Here is a 26,272-nt window from a genome sequence, read left to right as displayed (position 1 = left end):
CCTGTTCAGGAACTGAAGAAAGCTACCACGAAGAAACTTCATAGAGTGAAGGAGGATTGAGACAAACCTTCTTTGTCAATCACCTCCCGAAGACGATCATTTTAAGGACATTGGGATAAACTTATAGCTTCAAAAAAGACTACAGCCGAGCTAGCGTAGCCTCGTGAGGCGGTAAATGCTAACATCCTCATAATGACAACGCTAATGTTTACCATGTTCACCATCTTAGTTAAGTGTGTTAGCATGCTAACATTTGCTAATTACTGTAGCAGGAATTTTGTCAGTTTTGGAAGTCATTAACCAAAGTATTGGACAAATTGATTGGAGTAAGTGATATGTAACAGTGAGGTTGTGCCAATCGACGCAGTATACGTTCAGATATATGTCACTGAATTAGAGCTGCTGCTGGCGCTAGAGAAAAAGTTGGGGAATCAAAGTTATTAGGATTTATCATCTGGAGACCATGAATGTCTGTGCAAAGTTTCGTGGAAATCCAGTCAGTGGTTATAATTTTAGTCCGGAGCAAAGTGGTGAACAGTCATCCCTACAGTCATGCCCCTAGCATAACTCAAAAATGTAAGAAAGGTGAAGGAAGAGACATAAACCCAGAGAAAGCAATGGAAGACACAGGGGCTGGCATTAAGGAGGAGTGTTCAGGTCCCACCCAACAAGAATCCTGTCTCGTCTCTGGGAAGCGTTTCAAGTCCAAGTGGTCCAAATGAGAGGGCCCTGGAGCAAGGTTTCAATCTCTGCTAGCAAAATCACTGGCCTGTGCTCATCAGCCATAAACATGTCACCGAACTAGGTCACTGTTCTCTGTGCGCGCACATCAAACAGGGGGCCTCCAGTGCAATGTTAGCTGGCAAGTTTTTCTCTGCTGTACCTCTACATGATCTGGCCCATTTCTTTTCCTCTCATGATTATGTGACATGTCACCGCCTCTTGCTCCTAAAAGGAAAAAGGACGTGGGGAGACGTGGACTAAAACGTGTTCCAGACAGGCAAGCGTTAACAAGCGAGGCAAAAAACAGAGAAAAGAGAAATAGAGGAAGTGCATTGTATATTGTATTGTATGTGTGTGTGTGTGTGTGTGTGTGTGTGTGTGTGTGTGTGTGTGTGTGTGTGTGTGTGTGTGAGGAAATGGCAAGAATAAAAAAGAAAAGTTAAGCGGAAGTGCAATAGGAAGTTGCAAGAGTTTAGTTAAAGAGCGAGCGACAGCTCTAAACAGAAGAATGCTGCAAAAATGTCCAAAACATTTACTTTAGATGACAGTTCAAGTTTCTCTCTGTGTCACTGATTTCCCAGAAGTCTCCACTACAGCCTGCCAACATTATTCATTAATCACCTTGCAGTGCTTTGTTCCGAGACGTCTTGTTAATGCAAGGCAGAAGTTACTGGATATTTGCAGCAGTGTTAAGCTGACATGTGGCAGTACCGACCTCCTCTTTTCTTCTTTACAGCTTTTTTTGTGAATTATTTCCATTAATATTGAATATTTAGGTGCTCTGTGTATTGAAGGAATAGTTACATGTATTGTTCCTTCTTTCCGAGGATAGGATAAGATAAGATTAATACTTTAAATTTATTTCAAATGCAAAAATAAACCATTTTATACCATTTATAGACTTTCTACGTTTGTGTTAACCTCATGCAGTCACATCATCAGTATAAAACAATCTTCCAGATTCACAAGCACATGCAGGACTAACTATTCCACAAGATGTCTGTTTGTTCTTTAAAGTATGGAGGAATTCTTTGTCCAGAAAACACTAGAACTGTGGCTAATATTGAAAATGCATGATTTACGATGTAGTCCAGAGAAGAAGGTCATTGTGTGCCGCCTCTGATGAGTAGATGGTTGAGTAGAGATGTGTTCTCTTTCATACCAGAGGAATGTTGTTACTGACAAGCACACAAGCAAGTCTGTGCCGTGTATAATAGAATCTGCAGGGAATTCTTTGAGTTGCAGGATATTGAATAAGCAACATAAAATCATCAAGTGGAGAGAAATGTTGCACTAATGAAGACTAATGCTCCACGATGTGAACGACTCTTTGTGAGTCACGATGGGGGGAAACCACGGACTGATAGAAATCAGCGTTTCTCAGTTTAAGAACATCATATCTACGACTATAAAATGCATCTTTGTCATTTAGTTGATTTAATGAAGCATTTAATATGTGAACAGCTCTTATAAATGTCTAGAATTACACATATTTAATGCACACTGATGAAAATTGACCATGATAAATCTAAAGGTAATTACTACTTATTATCTTTATTATTATTAAATTAAGTACATTTACAAGTACTGTACTAAAGTACAATTGTGTTACTTGTGCTTTACTTAACTATTTCCATTTCCTGCTACTTGAAAGCAAACAATTTACATTAATTTAATAACTTTAGTTTCTTTCTAAGATGCTGCAACATTAAAGTGATGTACACAATAATGCTTTAATTATTATAATCCGATAATATAATAAACATTATTCTGCAATGGGTGCATTTACTTTTGGTACTTTCAGTATATTTCTATGCTAACACTTTCGTACTTTTACTTATTTCAAATACAGGGCTTTTACTTGTAATAGAGTATTTTTACACAGTAGTGCTGATACTTTTACTGCAGTAAGAGACGTGAATACTTCTTCCACGGCTTATTATACATGTTTCCGCCCAATAGGTGGAAATTAGACGCTTAAATCTGCCTTTATGTTAATTCCAAGAGGGTATGGAGAATGTTTTCGTCCCATTCCTCTCGTCGGATAACGGGCACTTCAATAAAAAAAGTATAATGAAACACTAAACAAGCAAATGTGTCAATACAGCGAAAAGGTGAGTTATAGAGTATTCCTGTGGCGATGTGGAACCAAAGCATCGGGAGGAAGTGTCTTTTCTTCCCTTTTTTTTTGGTTTCGGTTAAATAAGCGTTGGTGGGTGATGCATTTCACGAGTTCATCCTATGTTAGTGAGCATTACGGGGTTACCCATGTGAGAATTCTCAGCTTGCTCACAAAAGTAAAAGAATCAGTGAATAGGGGGGTGGGGGGGATAAAATGCTGGAAGCCTGAGAGCTCTACACACTAAAGTTAGCCATTATTAAAGCCCTGAAAACACTGCATAGATTAATGGTTTAAGGGGCCCATTCCACGCAGAATGAATTCTTTAAAAAGTAGGTCTCACTGTTGTAACATGAAAGGAACTCTCTACCCTGTACCTGGTGCTTTAATCCAGAGTTTGAGAACACACAGCCCTCTACACCCCAGAGCAAAACCATTTTGACAGATTCAGATTTTCTTTTGCACTATGCTTTTTTTTTTTTACATGCTGCAAATTCTCATACATCAAAGAACGAGCAATGTTAGACTGAGAAGTACATGCTCAAAATAATCTTCAGATTTCTTTGCATGCTTATCCCTATGAAGGAATACTGCTCACGTTAAATGTCTGTGTTTCTATTCCTGTAACCCTGAGACAGTTTATCATTAACTTTAGATTTGATATTACATTTGCAATATTATTCTGCATTGTTGACGTGTTTCAGGCTGTTTTTGGAATGATGTAGCACAGTAGGTGGTCTGAGTGCACTTCACACTTTGAACATTAGCATGATAAAAGCCGAGGAGGTCTGACAGTATGGTGGACTTCAAGTTCTGTTCAATGAAACGTGTCAGCTAAAAGTGCTTATCTAGTAAATTATTCAAGTAACCTACTAAAACAGCTCAAGAATAGTTATTAACAAAGAAAATGATAAGGGTTTCTACAAGGGAAAGAAATGTAAGGCTGAAGTACGTTAGGAACGAATCTGTGTAAAATTAGAGCGTCTGTGAACTGACATTTCAGGAAATTCGCTAATTCACTTAGACTTAGATGAGAGAATCAAAACCATATGTATTATATCATTATATAACAAATTATGTATTATATAACAACTGCTAGATCAATTTAGACCAAAACACAGGCGCTAAATTTAGACTTGCACTTGTTGAAAAACACTTAATGAGTAACTTTTTGATTGAAGAATAACCAAAGTGTTGACACGACCTGCTTGTTTGTGCAATATTCTACTGAACAAAGTTTATGGGAAGTGTGCTATACCTTTGTTTTAAGTGCGTAGAGTGAGAGATCCTGCCAGAGGTGTAGTTTGGGTCTCTGCAGGGCAGCAGATGGGTCAACAGAGCCTGGGGGGGTGAGATGTGCTGCTGGCAGAGTCGGGGGGATTAAACAGTCTGGTGGTTCAAATATTAATTTCCATCATCTGCAGCAGTAATATAAATCCTTACTATAATATCCAGTGGCTATCTACTGGACACAGTTTAGTCTGGCATTTAAGAGGAAGCTAAACTAGATTTTCTGTTCCTGCAAACACGTAGAGTAGTGATATGAGGAAATGCAGTTAACTGAAACTGAGATTTCTGTGGCTAAAAAAAGTTATTGTGCCTCAAAGATGAATGTCCAAAGTGCATTTCATTTAAGTTTCCTAACAGCAGCTTGAAGTTCCTTGTTACTATTGATATCAAAACCCCCCGTTTTTTTTATACTCCTTCCTCTTTTCTCAGGGTTGATGGCCACATATTCCTATCTGACTGCAGAACACTCAGTGAGGTCTACCCTTTTACAAAGCTGCTTACAGCCTCTTTTAGCACAGCCGGGACAGTAGGGTTTATACTTGATAGGGGATTTCTGCCAGAAGCCAGCCCTCTTTCCAGACCATAATTAGGCCACCCACATTCACAGTCATGTGCCTCAGATGGTGACTATAAGATTCTGGGACCTTCCACTCTGAGAACATGTAATGATTTATTTATTTTAAAGAAGAAAAAAGGGGAAAGCTATAGGCTGAGTAAATAACCTGAAGCATGGTCAAGTGGTTTCCTGGGTGTTACAGAAAACCTTTTTTATATTTCATTTCCTGCTGTGTGCTTTTATGGATATTATCTCACACATAATGTAAAACGACAGTTATAGTTTATAGCATTGAATTAGAAAACAAAGACATGAGGAGAAGGCTATTCTACAATAGTTCTTCAGATATCCTCTGAAGTTTACACTGTAAAGTGATATCTTTACATTGACTTCAATGCTGTGAAAATATTCCATCTGCTCTCGTGTGAGAACAGATGACAATAATAAAAAAACAAAAGGATTTGGGTTTACATTGCCTGCAAAAAGTTATGTAATTTCCATAGGTGTTTCATGTTACGTGCAAGGGTACATGGACGGAGGAGTGTTCACGACTAGCGATCTGATTGGTCTGATTGACTAACGTTAATGATTGACAGAGACACGGGCCAATCAGCGGCCGTGCTTTGTCTCGCCCCTTGTTGGCCGCAGAGGCGACGTTCACCCGGAGCATTTTGTTCAGGACGGGGGAACCGTGCCGTTATGTCGACAAGCTATGGGTTGTAACAGTTTGTACTGCTCGTTAAACTGGTTTTAAACGCAAGTGGAGGATTTTTGTTTTCAACCGTCCCCGGTAAAGACTCTGTTTAGGGTTGCGTGTTGTTGATACTATCTGTGAAGTTTAACGAAGTGGAAGAGGACTCGTTGGAGTCGCTTGTGGATCCATGCAGACTCGGTATGTAGTTTCTACTGTCCATAACTTGTCAAACGTTAAAGTTTTAAAAGTGCACATTTAAGCTATGCTACTTGTTTGGTTGCTACATTAGTTAGCTTTCACTTAAGTTACTTTCTAGCTTCGCGTTAACTTTCATATCTTTTTTTTTTCTTCTTCTTCCTTTTTAAGTTATTCTGATATATTCTAAAAACTAATTAAAACGCTTGTTTCTGTTTATAAAAGATAACAAACAATGGCAATTTGTAGTAAACGTGTATCGTAAACACAGAATTAACGTTAGCCGATAAAGCTGACGTTAGCTAGTTAGCTAACTGTTAACGGCTCCTTCGACATTATGTTCAGCAACGTTGGACTCTTTTAAAACTAATATATTTTGCACACTTTGCTTTCTAAACCCACAAATGTGCTGCTAACACGCTTTTAAAGGTTGTTTTGCACAAGTTATAAAACTACTACAGCATTGTGAAGTAAAGCTGTCACGGTTAATGCTAATGTTAGCAATTATATTGTGCTGAAGTGTGCCAGAAACTGTTAAATGTAACATAACTATTAAAAAAAACACCTAATCACTAATTAAATCTGCATCAGTTAATTATTTACTACTGGGATAATCATTGTGTTCCCAGGTGAGCCTTAAACTATTACATTATAAAAAGGCTTAATTAACTAAATTAATTGACAATGTTCTTTAAAGCAAATACCACCAACTTGCCATGTAACATAGTAGAGTTGCATGAATTAATAATGCTAAAACACTAGTAAAATAATACACTTGCTGTAAATAGAGTTAAGTAGGCTTACTGTAAATATACATTATGTCAATAGAGTAAAAAATCCACAATGGCAGTCTTAAATATGTTATGTATGATCTTACTTTTTACATTTTAGTTCACATCTAAGCATTTACTGTAAGATATGCTGTGATTGTCTTATGCAATGTGTTACAAATGGCCTCCACTCTCATTTTACAGGTCTGGATTGTATTCTCAAGATCGCAGCTGCAGGCCATTTTACTGATGGGTGCATTCTGCGAGGCGACACACCAAGAGTACTACAAATCATTCAGAGGAGACAGGAGCTGTGAAATAATGAAGACAAACTAGATAGTGTTGTCTTCCAAGAACTGCAGAAGTTTTCTTGGTATTGGTATATGTAAACGCATACAACTATTTGAACTAGCAAATGTGTACCTGGACTAAACACACAATCAGAAAAACCTGATAAGTAACTTTGCTGGTCGTATCTTCAAACAAACGCCTTCATACAAAGTGATCAGTATGAGTGCCGAAGGATATCAGTACAGAGCGCTTTATGACTACAAGAAAGAGAGGGAGGAGGACATCAGTCTGCATGTGGGGGATATACTGTTGGTTAGCAAAGGAGCTCTGGTGGCTCTTGGGTACACTGATGGGCTGGAACAGAGGCCAGATGAGATTGGCTGGCTGCCAGGCTTCAATGAAACCACTCAGGAAAAAGGGGACTTCCCTGGGACATATGTCGAGTTCATCGCAAAGAAGTGGATCTCTCCTCCCACACCCAAACCAAGGCCCCTCAGACCCTTACCTGTAACTCCGGGCATCTTCAGGGAGGGGGAGTCGGACTCAGAGCAAGGTGAGTTTAACCCCACAGAACTGTATAACAAGTAGGGCAGCAACCAACATTATCTTCATCATCGATTAATGCGTCGTTGCGTTATTATATATTATATCAGCTGTTATTGATCAAGCTAGTATTTAGTCTTAGAGCCTTAAATGTGTTTCTTTATGGATATTTTTTTATTACTTGACATGTCCACTTTAACTTAAAAAATGATGCAGTGTAGTCGATAAGTTACAAATGTCCCATAAATTCCTATTGATTTGTCCCATTTCATCTCAGTTGTAAGACACAGCTGGGCCCAATGAAACATGACATTTTTAATATTTCATACAGTTAATTATTTGTTCGGGAACTTTCAGCCATATCTTGTGGCCGTGATCAGCAAAGTTTGCCCAGTTATCATGGAGATACTTAAGTATGGAATTTGGATCACATGATAACAGTGGGGGGGGGGGGGCTCTCTGGCGTCCAGTCATCCACTGACTCCCTGTTGAAGACTAATAAATGTTTTAATTGAAAACAGAAACAACTCAACGATCTGGATTCAGTATAATAAAGTGTGAGGAATATGCTGATTTTGCAGAACAGTTGCCGTCTTTGACAACAAGTGGCTCTGCCCTGAGCTGTACAGCTGCACTGGATGTGAACCAAGCTCATTCCCAGAGGACAACGTTGGCATTTATCCAGGTCTATAGTACACCAGAGCATATCAGGCCAGCCATATGTTACCAGTGGGTATCATCTGTGTTTCTCCACATAGCCACATCTTAAGCGAATAGGCTATATTTCCCTTATCAGTGTTGAGATTAGATCACTATAACTGGTCGTTACCGCGAATTGCTCTGAGAGCCTGGGGGGGACAGTTAAGCCAGCTCCATCAAAACTGAAGAAATTTTTTTTTTCACAATAATGTTACCACTTACTAAGCAACAACCCAAGGAGCAGAGGACGTTATCTGAGTCCTGACCTATTTAGGTGAGCAGTGTCACCCTGTTTTTGTGCACAGTTGAACAGACACAAAGATATAAATGAGATTTATTTTACTTGGTGTTAATGGACTACATTTATATAGCGCTTTACCAAAGTGCTCTACAGTACATGTCAGCATTCACACAGTCAGAGTCAAGGTGCCATGCTCATCAGTAGTGATAAACATTCATGTTGGCATTGAGAGCAATTTGGGGTTCACTATCTTGCCAGAGGACGCCTCAACATGTTGACCGCTGAGGCAGGGGATCGAACCGCTGACCCTCTCACTGGTAGACGACCACTGAAACTCCTCCCACTAGTGAGAGATGGCATACGAATCAAAAGTCATACACTTCCTTTAATGCAAGTGAGATGACTTGCTACGTTTGTTTCCCCACGTGGCATCCAAAACAACCAAAGTATTACCGTACTGTAGTTATAGTTGTTGCTTTTTGTTTTTAGCAAGTGAAGCTGTATTTAGCATGTTTCGTTCAAGTTCTGTGAATTTCAAGATGGTTGTGTATAAAAATGACCCTTTTGAAATCTGAATTGGTGTAACTGCTCAGGCCACAACTATGAACTGAAATTAAAACTTGCATCTTTTTAAAGACGTTGCGTCTTGCGCTTAAGGCCGTCTGCTCACCTAAAGAGCAGCTGTATCTGCCAGGTTTGTAGTTTCTGCGCTTTGTGGTACGATTGTGAAATTCTTTGCTGTGGTTTGCAGGGTGAGCGAGGAGCTGTATGAAGGGGGCATGTGTTGAATGGCTGTGTTGTGGTTGAGTGGCAGCGCTGAGCCTGCAGCGAGTGTGAATGTAGCACCGGGAGAAGAAAAGTCTCTGTGTCCTGAGCTGTGGGAGACACAGAGAGAGAGGGGGGGGAGAGAAGGGGCCCCGAGGTTGTGGGTAAGGGAGAGAGAGAGAGAGAGAGAGAGAGAGAGAGAGAGAGAGAGAGCCCCTGTGCTTGCTAAAGGGTCCGTGCAAGGGATGGTGTGCAAAAGGATCAGGACTGGAGCGGAGCTGGGGGCTTGGCAAAGGGGCTGATGCAGGCGTGGGGTGCAGGGAAGGGAGGCATTGGGAGGGGCTCTGCATGCTCAAGGGGGCTTTGAAGAGGGGCTCTGCGATGGAGGCAGGGCTCTTGCTGCTCCCAGAGTGTTTGTGATTTATTACACACCACCAAGGGATCTCACTCCCTTCCTCCTACTCCTCTACTTTTTTTCCTTCCGCCTCCCCAAACCTCCCGCACCCCCCACCCCTTTCTTTTTTTTTTTTATGTTTTGATAGTTCCTACAGTCAGCTCTGGAAGGGGAAAAGAGGTGGAGAATTGGAGGGGCCTCTCCTCTCTGAGCCACAGGGGTTTACATGAGTGCAGCAGATGTGGAGAGGGTGAGGGAGAAAGAAGAGGACCGGGCTGGGAAACTATTCCGCCTAATTCCAGCTCTTAGCTTTTTTTAAACATTAAAGTGTTGCTCCTTTTCTGGGCCTCTTAGTTGAGAGAATATACATGCGTTAAGGCCCGCCAAGAAAAAGGAACATGGAGATTGAAACCCGTAGAGCTAAGCCCCTCTAATGGCCCCATTGGCTTATTTGATTGCGTACAAAAAAAACGCAGAATTGATTTTAAAAAAGCCGACTTTTCGAGCACTTTTCACAAGTGTCGTACTGATGCAAAATAAAGGTTTTATGCTTTTGTTTCATCAAAGTAATAGACAGAAATTCAAAGAGAGAAAGTGATACTTTTCTCAATAATCTTGCATGTGTAATTGTTGATCGTCTAAGTGAACATTCTTGCAAATGTTGGAGATAAACGTGTAAATAAGTGGCCGTTCCTCTACATGCTCTCACAAGGTTCAGCATTACATGCTCAGTCTTGTTAAAGGAAATATTTGATGCCATCAGGCTTCATCTTCACTTCTTTGTCTGAAGCTTATCATCATGTTTTCAGTGTTCATATAAAAGTACATAACCAACAACTTCTCTAACCTCACCTCTCTGGTGAATATGACTGTAGTACGTGTTCATTACGAGTAAAGACAAAATGTGGATTTTATGATCATATATTTGTGCAATAGACAACTATATGGAACATTTGGGTTGACGTATTCGTTGGACGTTTTGAAAAGGTCTACCGGAAGGAAGAGGGCAGTCTATACAAAGGAGATATTTGCAGGGAGCGTACTCTGCATTGCTGGAGATTGAGATAATGTAGTTCTCCTTCGCTTGGGCCTCTTTCGTACTCGGGCTGAAAATCTGTTGTAATGAACACAGTTTCTAAGAGTGCTGTCGAATTTTTTTTTTTTTCTGCTAAGAATTGGCTTCTCTCTTAAATTCGGCATGTAGCAACTGAAGTTTTGGTTTCAGATTGGTATACATTTCCCTTTTTTCTTTTAGGAAGGACAGTGACATATCACTAAACCCATCCAAGTCACTGACGGAATGAACAAAGCAGCACAGAAGTTTTTATAATTTGCTTTTATTTACTCTGATGAGTTCCTCTGTGAGGCTAAAGGCAGCTGGGGCCAGGAATGTGTTGGCGCTTCTTTGGTGGAGGGGTGCGCACAGACTGCATGGTAGACTGATTTGTAGCTTTGTGATGAATCAGTATTGTGCTAAGTGCTGATTGCAGTAACTTGGTGCACAATGCAACCGGACAATAAATGGCCTGTACACTGAATAGGACCCCAGCGATTGCTGTTTTACACAGTCGGTTTACATGCTGCTGGCATGAGGCTAACTTTAGTATTTTAGGTTTAATTTACTTTTAAATTAGTGTATTAATACTGGGTTTAAACGTTCTGCCTGCCGTAGTAAAATATTTTCTGTCGTATTTTAGTTGCTTGATATTAGCTTGTAATATTCCCAGCGATAGTCGGGGGTGAAGAAAGCGGCAGCGGCAAATCCACGGCCTGCGAGCGCCAGACTCGAGCTGGATTTAAATATATTTTTGGCTTGTCATAGATTCCAACATTAGACTGTGACACACAGGTGTGTTCATTAAATGCCTTTCGTCAGCCCTTGTTTACATTTTAGAATATGGGCTGTTGCTAATTAGTTCTGTGGGTGTCTCTCAGTGCTAAAATGACAACACAGCCCGTCCTACTCTTTAACTAACGATTATTTTCATTGTCATTTTTTTGCTTATCAAAATGTCCCAAAAACTAGGGCTGGGCGATGGGATGTCCCAATTCGATCCACGGTAAAAACAAAACCATAAATCTCAAGTACTTCAACATACACTAGACCACTTTTGACCTGGGTTAAAATGCAACTGACCTACGCTAAGCTAGGTTGAGTATCACTTAAGGTTTCCAGAGTAAAATAGTGACACATCCTCAACTGCTGTAATTATACACATTAAAAAAAAAAGTTGCTATTCAGTGAAGTGACAAAGAAAAGATAAGTAATGTAATTTCAGGGCTCAAACAAAAGCAACGCTGTAATTTTCTCTCCAAACTGCGTTCGGGTATGAATCCAGCGAGACTTGTTTGCATGAAACCTTGTGTGCAGAGACTGAAGTCTGAATTGGCAAATCTTTACTAGAGTCGGAGCATGTCTGCTAGCAGGATTAAGGGAGAGGGAGACAGGCTGTTGGACTTTGAGGAAGTTATGCAATAAGGAAAGAGGTGCGATTTAGAGAGAAGCACAGAGTCGAGGGGACCAGAAAAGGTATTTCAAATATGTCATGTATTTGACAGTGAGGGGAGGCAAGTTTAGCTAGTGTAGCTCGGTACTGTGTGCAAGCCTTGTGCTGCAGAGGTGAGGGGTTACATCGTGCTTTCAACAAGAGAGATAGCATCAGGTGTTTTTAACCAGTGTTGGGAAGGTTACTTCTGAAATTAACTAGGTTAAAGATTACTAGTTACCCTGTTAAAAAGTAGTGTCATCAAGGTAAACTGGGCAATAACACTGAAAAGTCCTAAAAAACAGAACTAATTACAATTTGTTTTGTAATTTAACTCTGTTACATTCATTTAACGCTGGGGAGAACCATTGAAAATAAAAGCTTTTACTTTTGTGCTTCAAGTCTGCTACAAAAACATAGCAATGTAGAGAACAACCTTTCAGTGCATAACTCACATTGCACTTGCACAAACAACGATCACTCACTTCTGTCATACAAGTGCAAGATCAAGATGATACAATTTGGACATGCTCACATACAAACCAATTTTATTTCTGCAGACCAGATCGAATATTTTACAGTTATTGTCACTTAGTTTCATTTCATGAAAAATTTGAGAACCAGATACAGGCATGTGTCTCATTGTAATGTGTCATTTGCAGAAAAGGAAATAGTTTTTGGTGTTTGAGTGTTGGCATGTACCTACAAATTCAATACAATAGGAATATCAAATGTTTGTTTTTTTAATCAATCTGCATTGTGGCACTGCAGAATACACATCACTGTCTTCATTCTGAATGTGTGTGCTTATGTATCCAAGCTTACACACAATAGGTCAGGCATACCATTTGCGCTCTTCAAGTATTAATTGCTTAGTATGAGTGTTGGTATGTGGACTGATATAATACTGATTCACAGTTAATTGCACAGCAGGAAACTGGTTATTTGTGTAGGTTTTGTGATTAATTCATGCTCCTCTCTTTATAGGGTTAATTGTCAGGCTGTAGCAACAGTCTCCTCATTGGCTGTTGCTTAGCTTTTGCACTGCATCTTCCACCCTGCAGGAGGAGACATTGCCTGCCCCTTTTTTGTTACTTCCCTCAGCTCAAAGCTTGCATCATTCATTGACTTGTAGTACAAACATGTTAAGGCATGTTAGAGCTCCACTTCGAAATGTGTTCATGAAAAATCTCTGCTTTTGTGTATGTTGTTGAAAGACCCTTTTTCTTATAAATGGTACTGTACAGCCACTTTTATACTATAGTATGTAATATATTTTGTATTATAATGTGCAGCCATGTGTGTCGTGGTGTGAAGTACATCCCATAGCTTATTAGTTTTACCTGATGTGCCTCAGCTAGACTTCTTTCAGACGAGAAATGGTATAACTTGAAAATGCTGGTTACTTGAGTAGACCTTCTAAATTTATCCGAAGTGTGTGCTATCTTTAGTATGTCGGTGGTGCCCCACGCCTGTCCTGCTCACAGTCTGCAGTTTGTTCGGTTCAGACATACCGTTTCAGGCGGGGAGATTGTCTCCCCCCACACACCACAGCAGCACCAGTGGCAGCTGCATTGACTTCCTCAACCTGCGGTTGACTAACTGACTACCGACTGGCTGAGGCCTTTTGGGATATCATGAGAAGGTCTGCTAAACATGCAGGCTTGTACAGACCCGTCTAAGGGGCCCCTATCGTCTTACTCTCCTTTCCCCCAAGATAACGCAAAAACCAACTTCCATTGGAAATTAGAACATAGTCTCATGCTGTGTGTAGCCTCTCTGCTGTTCTGAACAGAGCAAGACAACGGTGGCATTGTGTTTAACTGGTAACACTGCACTAATACAAAGCGGATTATTTAGTGCGTTTGTGGCTTTATACGGAGGTATCATAATTAATCTACGTATGCATGTTTCTGAATGTTTACAGCCCTTTGAGTGAACCAGAGTTTCAGCTACACTTAAGTACTTCAAATACATCTCATGCAATATCTGTAAAAAGTTATGAAAGAGTTGGTAATCATCAGATATCCAGATTTTAACATTATCATCATTCCTTAAATGTTTCTAAACTATTTGTGTGTACATGTTTTCGCGGTTATTAGCTCTGGCCAGTAGGGGCATGTTGCACGCTTGATCTCACGCCAAGTCATCTCAAAGTCATCACCGATCGCTCGAAACATTTCTGTCATATCTCATCTGCCACTTGATACAATTCCATCGGTGCCCAAACTATCACATCGTTGACAGTACCAAGAAGCAACTCTATCTCCAGGCTGAGCCGTGTCACTTAGAGGCCAGCCACAGATTAGAGAGAGTAAATAAATAAACAAATAAAGGGGTTATCACTAAGCTACTGGAAACATGCAAGGCAGATTACTTTTGAACCTATTGTTAAACATGCTGCAATTTACTCTTTTCCCTCTTGGGATGTTGCTTGGGGCAGTTTTCTCAGATATGCACATTGGATGGGTGTGTTGGGGGTTTAAATTTAACTTCAGGTTGTGATTTGGATTTCTCAGAAAAACTTTGGCTGTAGAACGGCAGCCGTGTTAGATATCTTGTCTGGGAGAAAGGTTACACTTTCAAGGTGTGCGATGGCAGCCCTGCGTGTCTCGATCTCTATTTAGGGAAACTCTGGCGTTCCATATCAGAGTTCACTGCTTCTGAGAAAACCCCCTCCTGCTCTGCCGTTCCTATAATGTCTTCCAGATGACCAGTTGTCCTACATGGAGTTTTTTGTGTTCTGTGGTTAGAAGGACTTTGGTAATCCAGTTTCTTCACACGCAACATGCCAGTCTGTGCTGGTCAAAGAGGATGTGGATTTGGATGAAGTGGTTCATTATTTGCTTGATTGAACACTCTGTGGCGGAAGAGGGTAGTACCTTAGTAATGACTAGCATGCATGCATCAATGGGACCAGCCTGATTTAAAAAAAAATAAAAATAAAAATTAATATTTCTTAAGGTAGAAAGAAAGAAAAATATGGTTACTAGAAAGGGTCCCATTCATAGTTTCTGAACATTTTCAATCTGCAGACTCGGTGATGAACAATTGAGCCTTTCAGAAAAGTGCCCTTTCAAAAATACGCCTTTGCAAATCCAAATAAAATCCTTGCCAACCCCTTCATCCTTTCATGTCCACACCTGGGTGCAAAGTTCTGAAGGAAAAATTAGAAGCAAAAACTCAGGCCTGGCTTACCTCATATCACAGGGTATTTGCTTAGTTTCTTGGTCCACCAAACCCTAACTTGAGTGCTCAGCACCTCCTGTTCTTGAATCGGTCTGTTGTAAATACTCACCTTTTACTTTTGAAGGCAGTCCTTTGGTCTCGTACCTGCTTCCCTTTTGAAGTTCTGAGTAGTTTAAGTCGAGCACCAAATCAACCTTGGCTGACTCAGATGAATTGCGGCCCCAGCCACATTTAATGTCAAAGCACTTCTGTGCTTTCACGGTATGGAGGATATTTTTGCATGTGTAAGAAAAATCATTCTTGGGCGTGGAGACAGGAACGGTATTTCCTCTGCCGTTGCTTGCATTTCTATTCAGGTGCTAAAGTTCTTTCATCATTATTCGCAGTCCATTCATCAATGAAATGCTTTAAAATGTACATACACCCTTGTAGTGTAATCTGGTTATTGAAGTTTAAACAACTAGTTGATGGAAAGTAAACAATTTGCAATTATTTTTGATGATATTACTTGAGGAATCTTTCAAAGTAAAAATGACACAGTTCAAGCTTCTCAACTGTTAGGAAATGCATACATTCAACATATTTATCAGGTGTCAGAAAATGCATCACAAGACAAGGCATTGACACAAAGGAGAATTAGCAGAAAGCACCCTTTACCCCTTGGTTGACAATGTGTCGTTATCTCTTCCAGGCTTCTGTCTGCTGGACTTGACGGAGCAGTTTTCCCTTCCAGAGACCAGTCCACCCATGATGGCCAGACTGATGGAAGCTATTGAGATGAAAGGTGAGCTTGACCAAGTAAAGAGTCGCTTGCCTTGACACGCAACTGCACTTGGGCTTTTAATTTACTTGATAACACATTTGAATGTGCATATGTGACCTGTTACACACAGCCACATGAAGTGGTGTTAGTTTTGTCATTCATGAAATGTAATGGTTTGTGTTTCTCTGATTATTTGCAGGTCTGGATAACCCCACTTTATATCGAACATTTACTGCCGGTGGTGGACTTGAAATCAGACAGTATTTTGATTGTGGTAAGTAGCTTATCAGCCTGTGAAGCCTATATTCTGATTCTGTATGTTTCCAATAGTCTCAAATAGAAACTAAAATATGACTGACGTAAGGGGTGGTGGTAACGAACAAAGATAAATGTGTGAGGTGACCAAGAAAGATTTGTATGTGGGCATATTGAGTACATGAAAAAGAACAGAAAGTACTTTCTGAAAGTGGTTTCTGAAGGCGTCATTGCATCCCTGGTTGCGTGTCTACATATGCATGATGTAGTCTTGCAGGTTTCACTGTGCACAAAATACTTTTTAAGTTTATAAACATGTGTTGTTTTGTACTTCAGATCCTCCCTCACCTGACCTGGATCAGGTGGAACTTCCCATCCTGTGTGACGGTCTGCGCCGGTACCTGCAGGATCTTCCCCAGCCCGTCATCCCCACTGCAATATATACTCAGATGGTCAATACGGCCAAAGGTGAGAGCAGATGACCCTGGCACAGATGCAATGATCATTTCCCAACTGCACAGTAAAACTGAATCTCAGATGTAATGTACCCTCTACTACTGAACATTCAGTACTTTGAAAACTAAACAACACATCGTCAGTACCCCCGTTGGCCCTCCAAAGAAGACTTTTATAATTTTGACTTAATGGGACCCACTGTAACCCTAAAGTGTATAATTGGTGTATTTTGTAACTTTCCCTTAAATTGCTTTCTTTGTTGCAAGCACAGACACACTTCACACAGACTGTTCTGTAGCGCTGCATTCTCTTGCTGTCACATGGCCAGAAACAGGATATCTGTGGTTAATAGGAACTAAAACAAGCCTGAGAGTTTATCTCTAGCATCTCTCAGCAGCCAATCACCTGCCAGTGCACCGTACCTTACGCTCATTGTCAACCACACAATCTCTGCGGTTTCATAGCCTAACTGCACATGACGTGCTTTTTCCGTCTCTTCATTGTTTAAAGAAACCTCATTTTATGTTCCACTTCGACTCCGCAAGGATCAGTTTTTCCACATCTGTCCATCTGACCTCTCGGTGCTTCTCATCTGTTTCAACAGAGGTGGTGAATTCTGAGGAATGTGCTCAGCTGCTACGTCGCATCGCCAGCACCCCGACCCTGCCTCCCCAATACTGGCTAACCTTCCATTGTCTGCTAAGGCATTTCTCCAGAGTGTGCCAAAACAGCTCCAAGAACCTGCTGAGTGCCAGAGCCCTGGGCGAGATCTTTAGCCCTGTACTTTTCAGACAACAGGCGACCAGGTGGGTGTCAGAGATCATGACAAAGATGGATGCAGGCTAAGTCATGCAACACTTAGAAACACAGACACTCAAACATGCACACTTACAGACACTCAGGCTCACACATCAACACACTGTCAGAGCGCAGCCTGTCAGGCACTCGTGGGTTTTTATATAGGTTTCAGATATAGGTTGGAGCTTTTCTACTTACCAGCTGAGCAATTAAAGTAGCTAAGCCTGAATTTCTCTCACATTGAAACCATCGCACCGCAACCGCAGCAGCAGAGGCTGTCACCTGCGCTGTGAAACACAAACTTTATCTAACGTGCCATTTTTTTCCCCCACCCCCTGCAGTTGTGAACCCAGCTCGGATGCTCACATCAAGATCATTGAGATTCTGGTGACCAGTGAATGGAGTGAAAGTCAGGCGGCTCCAGGTAGTTAACCACTTCATTTCTTACTTCCATCAACCACAAAGTGTTAAATGCTGTTGGTCTATTGCTCATGGTAGAATATTATTCATGTTATAAAGAAGTGCGAGACTGGTTAACACTGTTTGCTATGTAGCATTTATTATTGCATGCAGAACATGGTTGTATATTCTGCAGGGACTGAAACTCTGCAGAACATGAACTGAACCCTCAGACCTGAACTATTAATAGCTTAAAGAAAGGTTTTGAGCAACTGAGGCCGTTGTTGAGAGCCAGGGGGTTCACAGAGGCGGTAAAACACTGACATCGTAGGACAAGTTAGGACGACAGTATCATGTTTTAACTGAGACACATTCTCTGATGATCTTTGTTGAACAGTTTCTAAAGCTTTAGCTGCAGAAGATGTCAGTTTGGTTACAATTTGTTTTTACAGTTCATGACGTGGTACAAGGTTTCCATAGAAATGTGTCGGATACAAGTTGGTGTTGATTTTTGCGTCTCTTTGGCTTTTGCATTTAGTAGAGAGCGCTCCCCCCCCCCCCCCCCCCCCCAAAATGGAGTGAGATGAAAGTGATTGCTGGTGAATTTCCATTTTAATATATGACCATGTACGTGTGAAAGATTTAAATTCATAAATATTGTTTGACATTCTGGTTTTCTTCTCAGCACAGATTTTGTTATTCGTTTGTAAAATGTCAAACACAGAACTGCACAAAGTCAGTTTTCATGGCTGGTGCAGCGGTGGTCTGCATGGATGAAGTCTGGTGGTGTGTGTGTGTGTGTGTGTGTGTGTGTGTGTGTGTGTGTGAGGGCTGTGCATTGCGTGGCACAGTTATGTTTTTACAGTGCTAGTTAAAAGCACGATCGTTGGCTGGTCCAGAGGCCGGGGACTGGCTGTGGCTGTTTAAACATTTTATTACCTGTTAGGTCTATTTATAATGTTCCTGTGCATAGGCCACTCTCAGCTGTCAGCAATTTGCACCTGCGGGAGCGCTATGGCACTGGGGTGGATGGATGGATTGAAGGGCGGCCAGGCAGGCGGGCAAGACTCAAACCCTAAAATGTTTTTTTTAGTTCTTTTTACACGCACGTGTATAAACACAGTACCCAGTCAAACATGCAACAAAGTTCAGGTGTGCCAAACTGGTTTTAGTCACCTGTCTCGTACAGATGGCCACAGGGTCACATGAAGAGAGAGAAAGAATAGCCTACTTTGTAAACACACATTCTGTACATGTGTTTCTGTAAATGACCCCTGTATGTGTGTGCGAGTGTCTGCGTGCCTCCTCCCAGTTACTGCGTGCCTATTTTAAGTAAGCGACAAAAGGCCCACTTAGATTTGGTTGGCTGGAAAGTCTGCCTGCTCCACAGAGCACTTCTTGTTAACTGAGGGCTGCTTCTAGTTTCTAGGGCCACTCTCCTCCCCCTTCCTTCTCCCTCCGTCCGCCTGGATCTCCACATGTCCTCCCTGCCTCTAAATGCCCAGCTCAGCAAATATTTGAAACTTTGCAAGTTAATCATAAGACTGAACTCCCCCTGCCTCCTCCTTTACAAACAGAGAGAGAGAGAGCGAGGGAGTGACCAGAGAGACACGCACACACACGCAGCTGGCACGAGTGGCTGCTTTCAGAACAGGCAGCTCTGACACCAGAGCAGCTACCCCTAATCATTAACTATCTGCCTCCATGCGAGCAGGCCTCGCAGAGCTCAGGAAGAGAGAGAGAGAGAGAGAGAGAGCGAGAGAGACTCAGCCCTTTGCCACCCTCGCAGCAGGAACTTAGTCAGTCAGCTAGACAGCCGAGTGTTGCACCTGCCTCACGGCGAGAGGATTACCTGGATTTCATTAACAAGCACATAAAGTCGTTATCTTTTTAAGAATAAAAACAAAAAGTGGCTAAACTATGAAATGGAGCTTTACTGGAGGACTTGAAAGTAACTTTGCTGGATTTAATTTACCTTTTGGGAATAAGAGCGAAGCCACAAAGACGAGATTGTTGGTTCACCACAACATGCACAACTTGCAACGTAAGTTTGATCTTCTGCATCTTTTTCCCTTTTTGTTTTATAGTCATACAAGAGTGTAGCACTCTGTGTTTCTACTGCTTTTGCCTTCAAGCGATAGTCAAAAAGAGCCTGCTTGGGGAAGAGTAAGACGCAAATACCACAGCTTAAGAAAAGACTAGAACAAGAATAATTGTTTTTTGTGTTCTTTAAGCCTCCAGTCATAGCTGCACAGTTTTGCCATTGGCTGCTGCTCATGCTGTATAGTTTCTCTCAAACTGCTTATAAAACTCTGGTTGCTCTTGAGGGAAGTTGATGAATTCAGTGACAATTTTCAATACTCAATCATTGCCAACAGGTATGTGTACATCCACATTGGAAAAGAGCAAATCAATATAAAATCAAACCCTACAGACCAACTTTCATGCACTGGGTTACCATTTTAAAGAACTTGGGGGAATTGAGGTCACACACTTTGACATTATTTATTTTTTTCAAATACACTGGTTTGTAGTTTATGTTTAATCACTTCTTAAGTTAAGCATGTAGAGACCCAACAACGGTTCCTCGGTTGAACCTAGCAGGACTGCGTTCCACTTGAATCCTTGTACCTTACTAAGAACTAGGCCTATTTTAATTTCACTTAGGAAATCAAGGGAGTTATCTCTGTCATGCTGAGTGTCACGCTGTGGGATTACAGACGTATTTTGGAGCTCTGGGTGCCGCTGACCAGGCCGAGCATTATAATTTAGCTGCGTACGTGCTGCTGCAGCAGAGCTGGCTTTGTCTGAGTGCCAGCAGTGGGTCGGACTAAACCTCCGCACGACACATGCAGAGAGGAGGGGCTGAGCAACCTGCAGGAGAGCGAGCAGCCAAGCTCGACAGAGAGGGAGAGGGTGACTGAGGAAAAGCATAGAAACAGGCTGCAGGTCCTTATTCTTTCTGCTAGCGGAGAATTGCTGCACATTTGCTTCTAAGACGGATGCATACTAGGACGCAACGCTGGATGCTGCAGAGAGAATTATGCATTTTTTCCCGTTTAGCTGCAGTGTTGTTAAGAATTGAAGTAGGGAGGTAAAAGGCTTTCAGAATGACCTCATCGCTCTCAGGAAATGAAAGATGCAGGAGTGGTTGGTGACAGACCCCCTATGTGATTGGCTGTGGTAAGTGATGTAACACGTTACTGAGCAGGTTGCCCTTAATGGCTTTTCAAATGGATGTTAAGATGGTTGTATAGAAATGTTTTTTGTGCCTCCTGTAGATATATTTGTGCAGGCAACCAGATATGCAAGCTGTCTATCTGTAGAAATGTGTCTGTGGAATTCATGCCGGGACACTTTTAAAAGGAGATTGTGCACAAATGGGTTTAAGAATTAGAAATCTAGAAAGGAAATGTGATCGGATTGGAAGGCAAACGTGCTGAGAAGTGCAGCGGAAACCATGAGCTGTGGTTGAGTTGGCAGGCTGCATTCTGCACAGATTGTAAAGCTTTGCATTTTCTGCCATGTCACAGTTGTAGCTGTCTAGCAGCTTGTAGTCTCAATGAGTCGAGTCCTGCAAGCTCCAGTGTGACAGAAAGGGTGGTAATGCAGAGGCAGTGAACAAAGGCAGTGCAGATTTGCGAGTTAAAAATAGCCCGCTACCTTAGCGCCGCTACAGCTAGCTTCATTGTGAAACTCTCAGCTTGTGAGCAGCTACTGCAGAATAAAGATGTTCTTTATCTGTTTATTTTTAAACCCACAGCAGCAGATAAAATGTTCCATCGCGTCACATGACAACCACCTTCAGACAGAATGTAAATCAGACTCTGAGCGCTGTCTTAAAACGGCAATGGGGAAAATTGGATTTAACGGTCTGCTTGTAAATACTGAGCTATGATATAATTATCTAACACAATCTGGTTATTTCCCAATAAAGCTGGATATCTTCTGGGGGGGAAACCTTAAAGGGATATATGCGGGCAGCTGGGTATTTGCATTAGGTTTCACACTTTATATTTAAAATGTGCTTAATGCATTTTTAACCTTTTCTTTTGTAGTTTTTCTGCTTTCTTGTTGAAAGATTTCCATAATCCCGGTTCATTTCTGCATACAAATATTGGCCAGATGTTGTATTTGCAGCTAGGAATATTTATTGAAATGTCCTTTTCTTGAATGAAATTCATTCTCCCTGACTCATGCTTCATTTCCCCTCCCACTCGCTGTTACCGCCTCTCTGCTGGAGAGGGGCAGAATTCTTTTCATCCCCGTTTAATCAATGGAAAAATAGATGAGCGAGCGAGTCACAGAGCTTGTGTGCGATTCCCAGCATCTGCAAAACTCTGGACTGAATTAAATGTAGTGCATCCAGTTGTGTTTTCTGCAGCTTTTACAGAAGAACAAATGAATGTTCTTAATGCAGATCAGGAGTCCAGTTAATGGCGCCGTAATGAGCCAGAAAATCAATCATTTAATTCAAGTTGAGAACCTCTTTAACGTTCCTGTTGGCACACTCAGGCTCACATTTCAGTAAATGAATTAACATTCTGTATTCTCTCCTCTTGTTCTCACAGCTCTACCTCCAAAGCCACCCAAACCCACATCTGTGACTAACAACGGTATGAACAACAACATGGCGCTACAAGACGCTGAATGGTACTGGGGAGACATCTCAAGGGAGGAGGTCAACGAGAAACTGAGGGACACTGCGGACGGTACGTTTTTGGTGCGAGACGCCTCTACGAAAATGCACGGAGACTACACTCTGACTCTGAGGTAAGCTTGAATTAATTTCCTCTTATCGTCACATCTTTGATCTATTTTTGGACGCCGTTTAACTGGTTTTGTTGCTTTCGTCTACAGGAAAGGAGGAAACAACAAACTCATCAAGATATTCCATCGGGATGGGAAGTACGGCTTCTCGGACCCACTGACCTTCAGCTCAGTCGTTGAGCTCATCAACCACTATCGCAACGAGTCACTGGCTCAGTACAACCCCAAGCTAGACGTCAAGCTTCTGTATCCCGTCTCCAAACACCAGCAGGTAAGATGCCAGCTTACGATCGACAACTAGCAACACTTAACATGCTCGTGTTCCAGCAATTTAACTGCAACTGCTTGTCTTGGGTCTTTAGGATCAGGTGGTGAAAGAAGACAACATTGAAGCTGTGGGGAGGAAGCTCTGCGAGTACCACCAGCAGTACCAGGAGAAAAACAAAGAGTACGACCGTCTGTATGAAGAATACACCAGAACATCACAAGTGAGTGCAACCCAGAGTCAAACTGCCATCACAAACTGCGATATTTGTACAACATACACTAATACTGTGCCTCCTTTTCCAGGAAATCCAAATGAAAAGGACAGCTATCGAAGCTTTTAATGAAACCATAAAGATATTTGAGGAGCAATGCCAAACGCAAGAGCGGTACAGCAAGGAGTATATTGAGAAATTCAGGAGAGAAGGCAACGATAAGGAGATCCAGAGGTAAGAATACGCCACACTGTACCATGCCGCTTGAAAAGAAGCAACGGTAGCGGGGGCATACAAGTAGAACTATGTTGTGATTAAACGTCATTGTTGCTTTCAGGATCATGGGCAACTACGAGAAGTTGAAGTCCCGGATTAGTGAGATCGTAGACAGCAAGCGCCGCCTGGAGGAGGATCTGAAGAAGCAGGCGGCCGACTACAGAGAGATCGACAAGAGGATGAACAGCATCAAGCCCGACCTCATCCAGCTCCGTAAGACCAGAGACCAGTATCTCATGTAAGTACAGCTCTCCATCAGCTGCTTCGGAAACTTTAAGCTCCCCTCTTGAGAAAATCAATTTGGATCTGCCCTGGTTTCTAATGTTTGCTCTCGTGTAGGTGGTTGACCCAGAAGGGAGTCAGACAGAAGAAGCTCAACGAGTGGCTCGGAATCAAGAACGAGAACACAGAAGAGTGAGTACCCATTTTAATTTCACCGACGGTAAAACTGCCTTTCCCCTACAACTTACTCATGTTTACCTTTTTATTTGTTTTTTTTCCAGTCAATATTCTATGGTGGACGACGACGAAGACCTTCCTCATCACGACGAGCGGTCCTGGAAACTGGGAAACATAAACCGACTACAGGCGGAGGCTCTTCTCCAGACCAAGAGAGACGGAACATTCCTGGTTCGAGACAGCAGCAAAGCGGGATGCTACGCCTGCAGCGTTGTGTATGTATCATGTCAATGTACCCTTTACAGTCTTGTTCCTGCCGTTTATACTGAACATTAACAACGCCTCAGACTAGCTTCAGGTACATGTTGCCCTACATCTTTGCACAACACAAGGATTCCCTTACATTAAAAGCGATCTCTTATTCTCCAGTATGATATAAAAACATCCTTTTCAATGTACATATTGGCGCCTGTATTTAATGGCTTATTAAGATGTTTTTAAATAGCGAGGGGTTTAGTCTATAAAGAAGACTTGTATTGCTCTGCAGACACAGAACTGACTGTGACCATTGTCCTCTCTTTGCAGTGTGGAGGGTGAGGTGAAGCACTGCGTCATCAACAAGACCCCCTCAGGTTTTGGCTTCGCCGAGCCGTACAACCTGTACAGCTCGTTGAAAGAACTCGTACTTCACTACCAGCACACGTCTTTGGTCCAGCACAATGACTCTCTGAATGTGACGCTAGCGTACCCGGTATACACCCAGCAGAGACGGTGAGGACCCGGCTGTTTCCACATGGACACAAAGAAAAGGCCTCATGGGGAGTTGGAGATACATGTCCTTGGACTCCATGATTTATACATAAAAAAAGAGGCTCTGTTTGCCGAACTCGGACTTGAAATCGGAGGGAAAAACGCAGTTAAGCCTGAAACATTTCAGTGACTTTGCCCGACCACGAGCCTAAGGCGAGTCTGAATGTAGATGTATTTCTCTTTTGCTTTTTGTGGGAGCACAGAATCAAACGGAAACTGCTGAACTCTCCTGCAGCGAAGGACATTTGAGGCCTTTTCCTAATGGTGCTTGTTCTTTTTCAAAGCTTTACCAGCCGGGAATGTCTAATCGCACCACATAAACTCTTCGAATGGAACTGTACTCACCGGCCACAACTTTGTTTTTCCACTTTTTTCTTTCTTTTCTCCTTTAACGTCATCTGTGTGTGTGTGTGTGCGTGTGCGTGCAAGAGTTTCTGTGTGTGTGTGTGTGTGTGTGTGCGTGCGTGCAAGAGTTTCTGTGTGTGTGCGAGCAAGAGTTTCTGTGTGTGTGTGTGCGTGCGTGCGCAAGTGTTTCTGTGTGTGTGTGTGAGATTGTCCATGTGACCAAAACTCATAGAATCAGGAAAATGTGTGACGTTGGGATGGGGGGGGGGGGGTGTAACACATTTGCTTGTGTTAACTGTTCAGTAGCAGAACATGGATCAGCTGATAAATGTAGCAAAATGGCACTTTTTAAACAAAGTTTAATTTTTTTTTTTTTTTAAAGACTCCTATGGACTTTTATGAGAAGAGCAGAGAGGACGAGGCGTCTGCATTATGATGCAGAAGCAAACTTGATCTTTACTGTGGGCAGGTGAAACTATGAATGGACTTACTATTTCATGTACATATGTGAAAAGTCATGAATCAAAGTGCACCATACCAAAAAGGATCAGTTCCCGTTTAGTTATATTCTGATCTGCTATGCAATTCTTTCTCCATTATTTCTTCAGAACTGTGTTTTATTCTGTTGCAACCCACAATATAAGCTTGTTTTATTGCCTGAAAAGTATCTTTTCCTGTGTAAATATCCAAGAGGATATTTTGTGTCAAAATGCCAAGATACAGTAAAAATAAAAACGGCTTATGGCTTTTAAAAGATAATAATAGCAACATACACTTTATTATAAATTACTTTAACAACTGGTATAAAGATGGAAAAGATGAGTATTTTATTTTTTTTGCTTCAAACTAATGTTCTTCTCAGGCAGAGCCTTTTGAGTATTTGAGCTGCTTCAGTCACAAATACTATTTCTTACAGAGCTATATGCGGTTCTTTGTTGAGACGGACAAAGAAAGCACTCACAACGGGATGATGGGATTGTACAACCCTTATCTAACCATCACCACAAAAACAACAGTATAGATTTATTTTGTTATAAAATATATATGTTCCCACATGAGAATATATCAAAGCAGACTGGTGTTTTCAACAGATGGATATTGTTATTAAAAGTCGATATACATTGGCCACTTAGTATTTTTCTGTATCAGAAAATCACTGTGTTTACATAGGTGGATCGGCTCATTTCAGATAGTCTTTAATTTCATATTTCAAAAAGGACGACATGTGCCAGTGGAATCCTTGACAGAAAACTTTAGCCACAGCTCAACTAGATTTTCTTTCCCTCATCTTTATTCTAGCCTTTGAAAGTCCAAGTGATTGGTACGTGTGTATGAACCCAATGGAATGGTAATAATTATGGGAAATGTTCAATTAAGCCACCAAAACTACCAATTTATCACCTAACAAATGAAATCACTCAAAAGACAAAATGTCTGCCATTAATAATAATATTATATATTTTGCGACCATAAATGAATCTGCCATAAAAAATGATTTAGATGTGCTATTTTTATTTTATTGTGTAACAAATTAGTTGATAAAGAAATAAACCTTAACCTAATGTAA

The 26,272-nt window shown here is 41.5% G+C and overlaps 1 protein-coding gene across 4 annotated transcripts; it reads left to right on the top strand.

Moving 5' to 3' along the window:
- The first annotated feature begins 5,356 nt into the window (after positions 1-5,356).
- pik3r1 (phosphoinositide-3-kinase, regulatory subunit 1 (alpha)) lies at positions 5,357-24,769 on the top strand. 4 transcript variants are annotated; one of them, XM_029444286.1, is made up of 15 exons: positions 5,357-5,580; positions 6,552-7,191; positions 15,647-15,739; positions 15,918-15,992; positions 16,310-16,441; positions 17,034-17,235; positions 17,569-17,651; positions 22,198-22,399; positions 22,487-22,667; positions 22,759-22,884; positions 22,967-23,109; positions 23,213-23,389; positions 23,491-23,565; positions 23,655-23,825; positions 24,136-24,325. In XM_029444286.1, the coding sequence occupies exons 2-15, from the start codon at positions 6,858-6,860 to the stop codon at positions 24,323-24,325; spliced, it is 2,184 nt and encodes a 727-aa protein (XP_029300146.1). In that variant the 5' UTR covers positions 5,357-5,580; positions 6,552-6,857. The 4 variants fall into 4 exon arrangements, with proteins under 4 accessions (XP_029300146.1, XP_029300147.1, XP_029300148.1 ...); XM_029444287.1 differs by lacking the exon at positions 5,357-5,580 and having other exon boundaries at positions 6,858-7,191; positions 24,136-24,769; XM_029444288.1 differs by lacking the exons at positions 5,357-5,580; positions 6,552-7,191; positions 15,647-15,739; ... (2 more) ...; positions 17,034-17,235; positions 17,569-17,651 and adding an exon at positions 19,318-19,670 and having other exon boundaries at positions 24,136-24,769.
- Positions 24,770-26,272: the final 1,503 nt, after the last annotated feature.

This window comes from Cottoperca gobio, chromosome 12, assembly GCF_900634415.1.
Source record: "Cottoperca gobio chromosome 12, fCotGob3.1, whole genome shotgun sequence".
Lineage (NCBI taxonomy): Eukaryota > Metazoa > Chordata > Actinopteri > Perciformes > Bovichtidae > Cottoperca > Cottoperca gobio.
Note: the sequence above shows the minus strand (reverse complement) of the source record. Positions and strands in the feature narration are given on the sequence as shown.

What these genes read in the sequence shown, in the direction of transcription:
- pik3r1 (XM_029444287.1), top strand. Translation starts at nt 6,858, where the DNA reads ATGAGTGCCGAAGGATATCAGTACAGAGCGCTTTATGACTACAAGAAA. An exon ending in TGAAAGTCAGGCGGCTCCAG is followed by an intron (nt 17,652 to 22,197) that starts GTAGTTAACCAC and finishes TTGTTCTCACAG; the next exon opens with CTCTACCTCCAAAGCCACCC. An exon ending in GACTACACTCTGACTCTGAG is followed by an intron (nt 22,400 to 22,486) that starts GTAAGCTTGAAT and finishes TTTCGTCTACAG; the next exon opens with GAAAGGAGGAAACAACAAAC.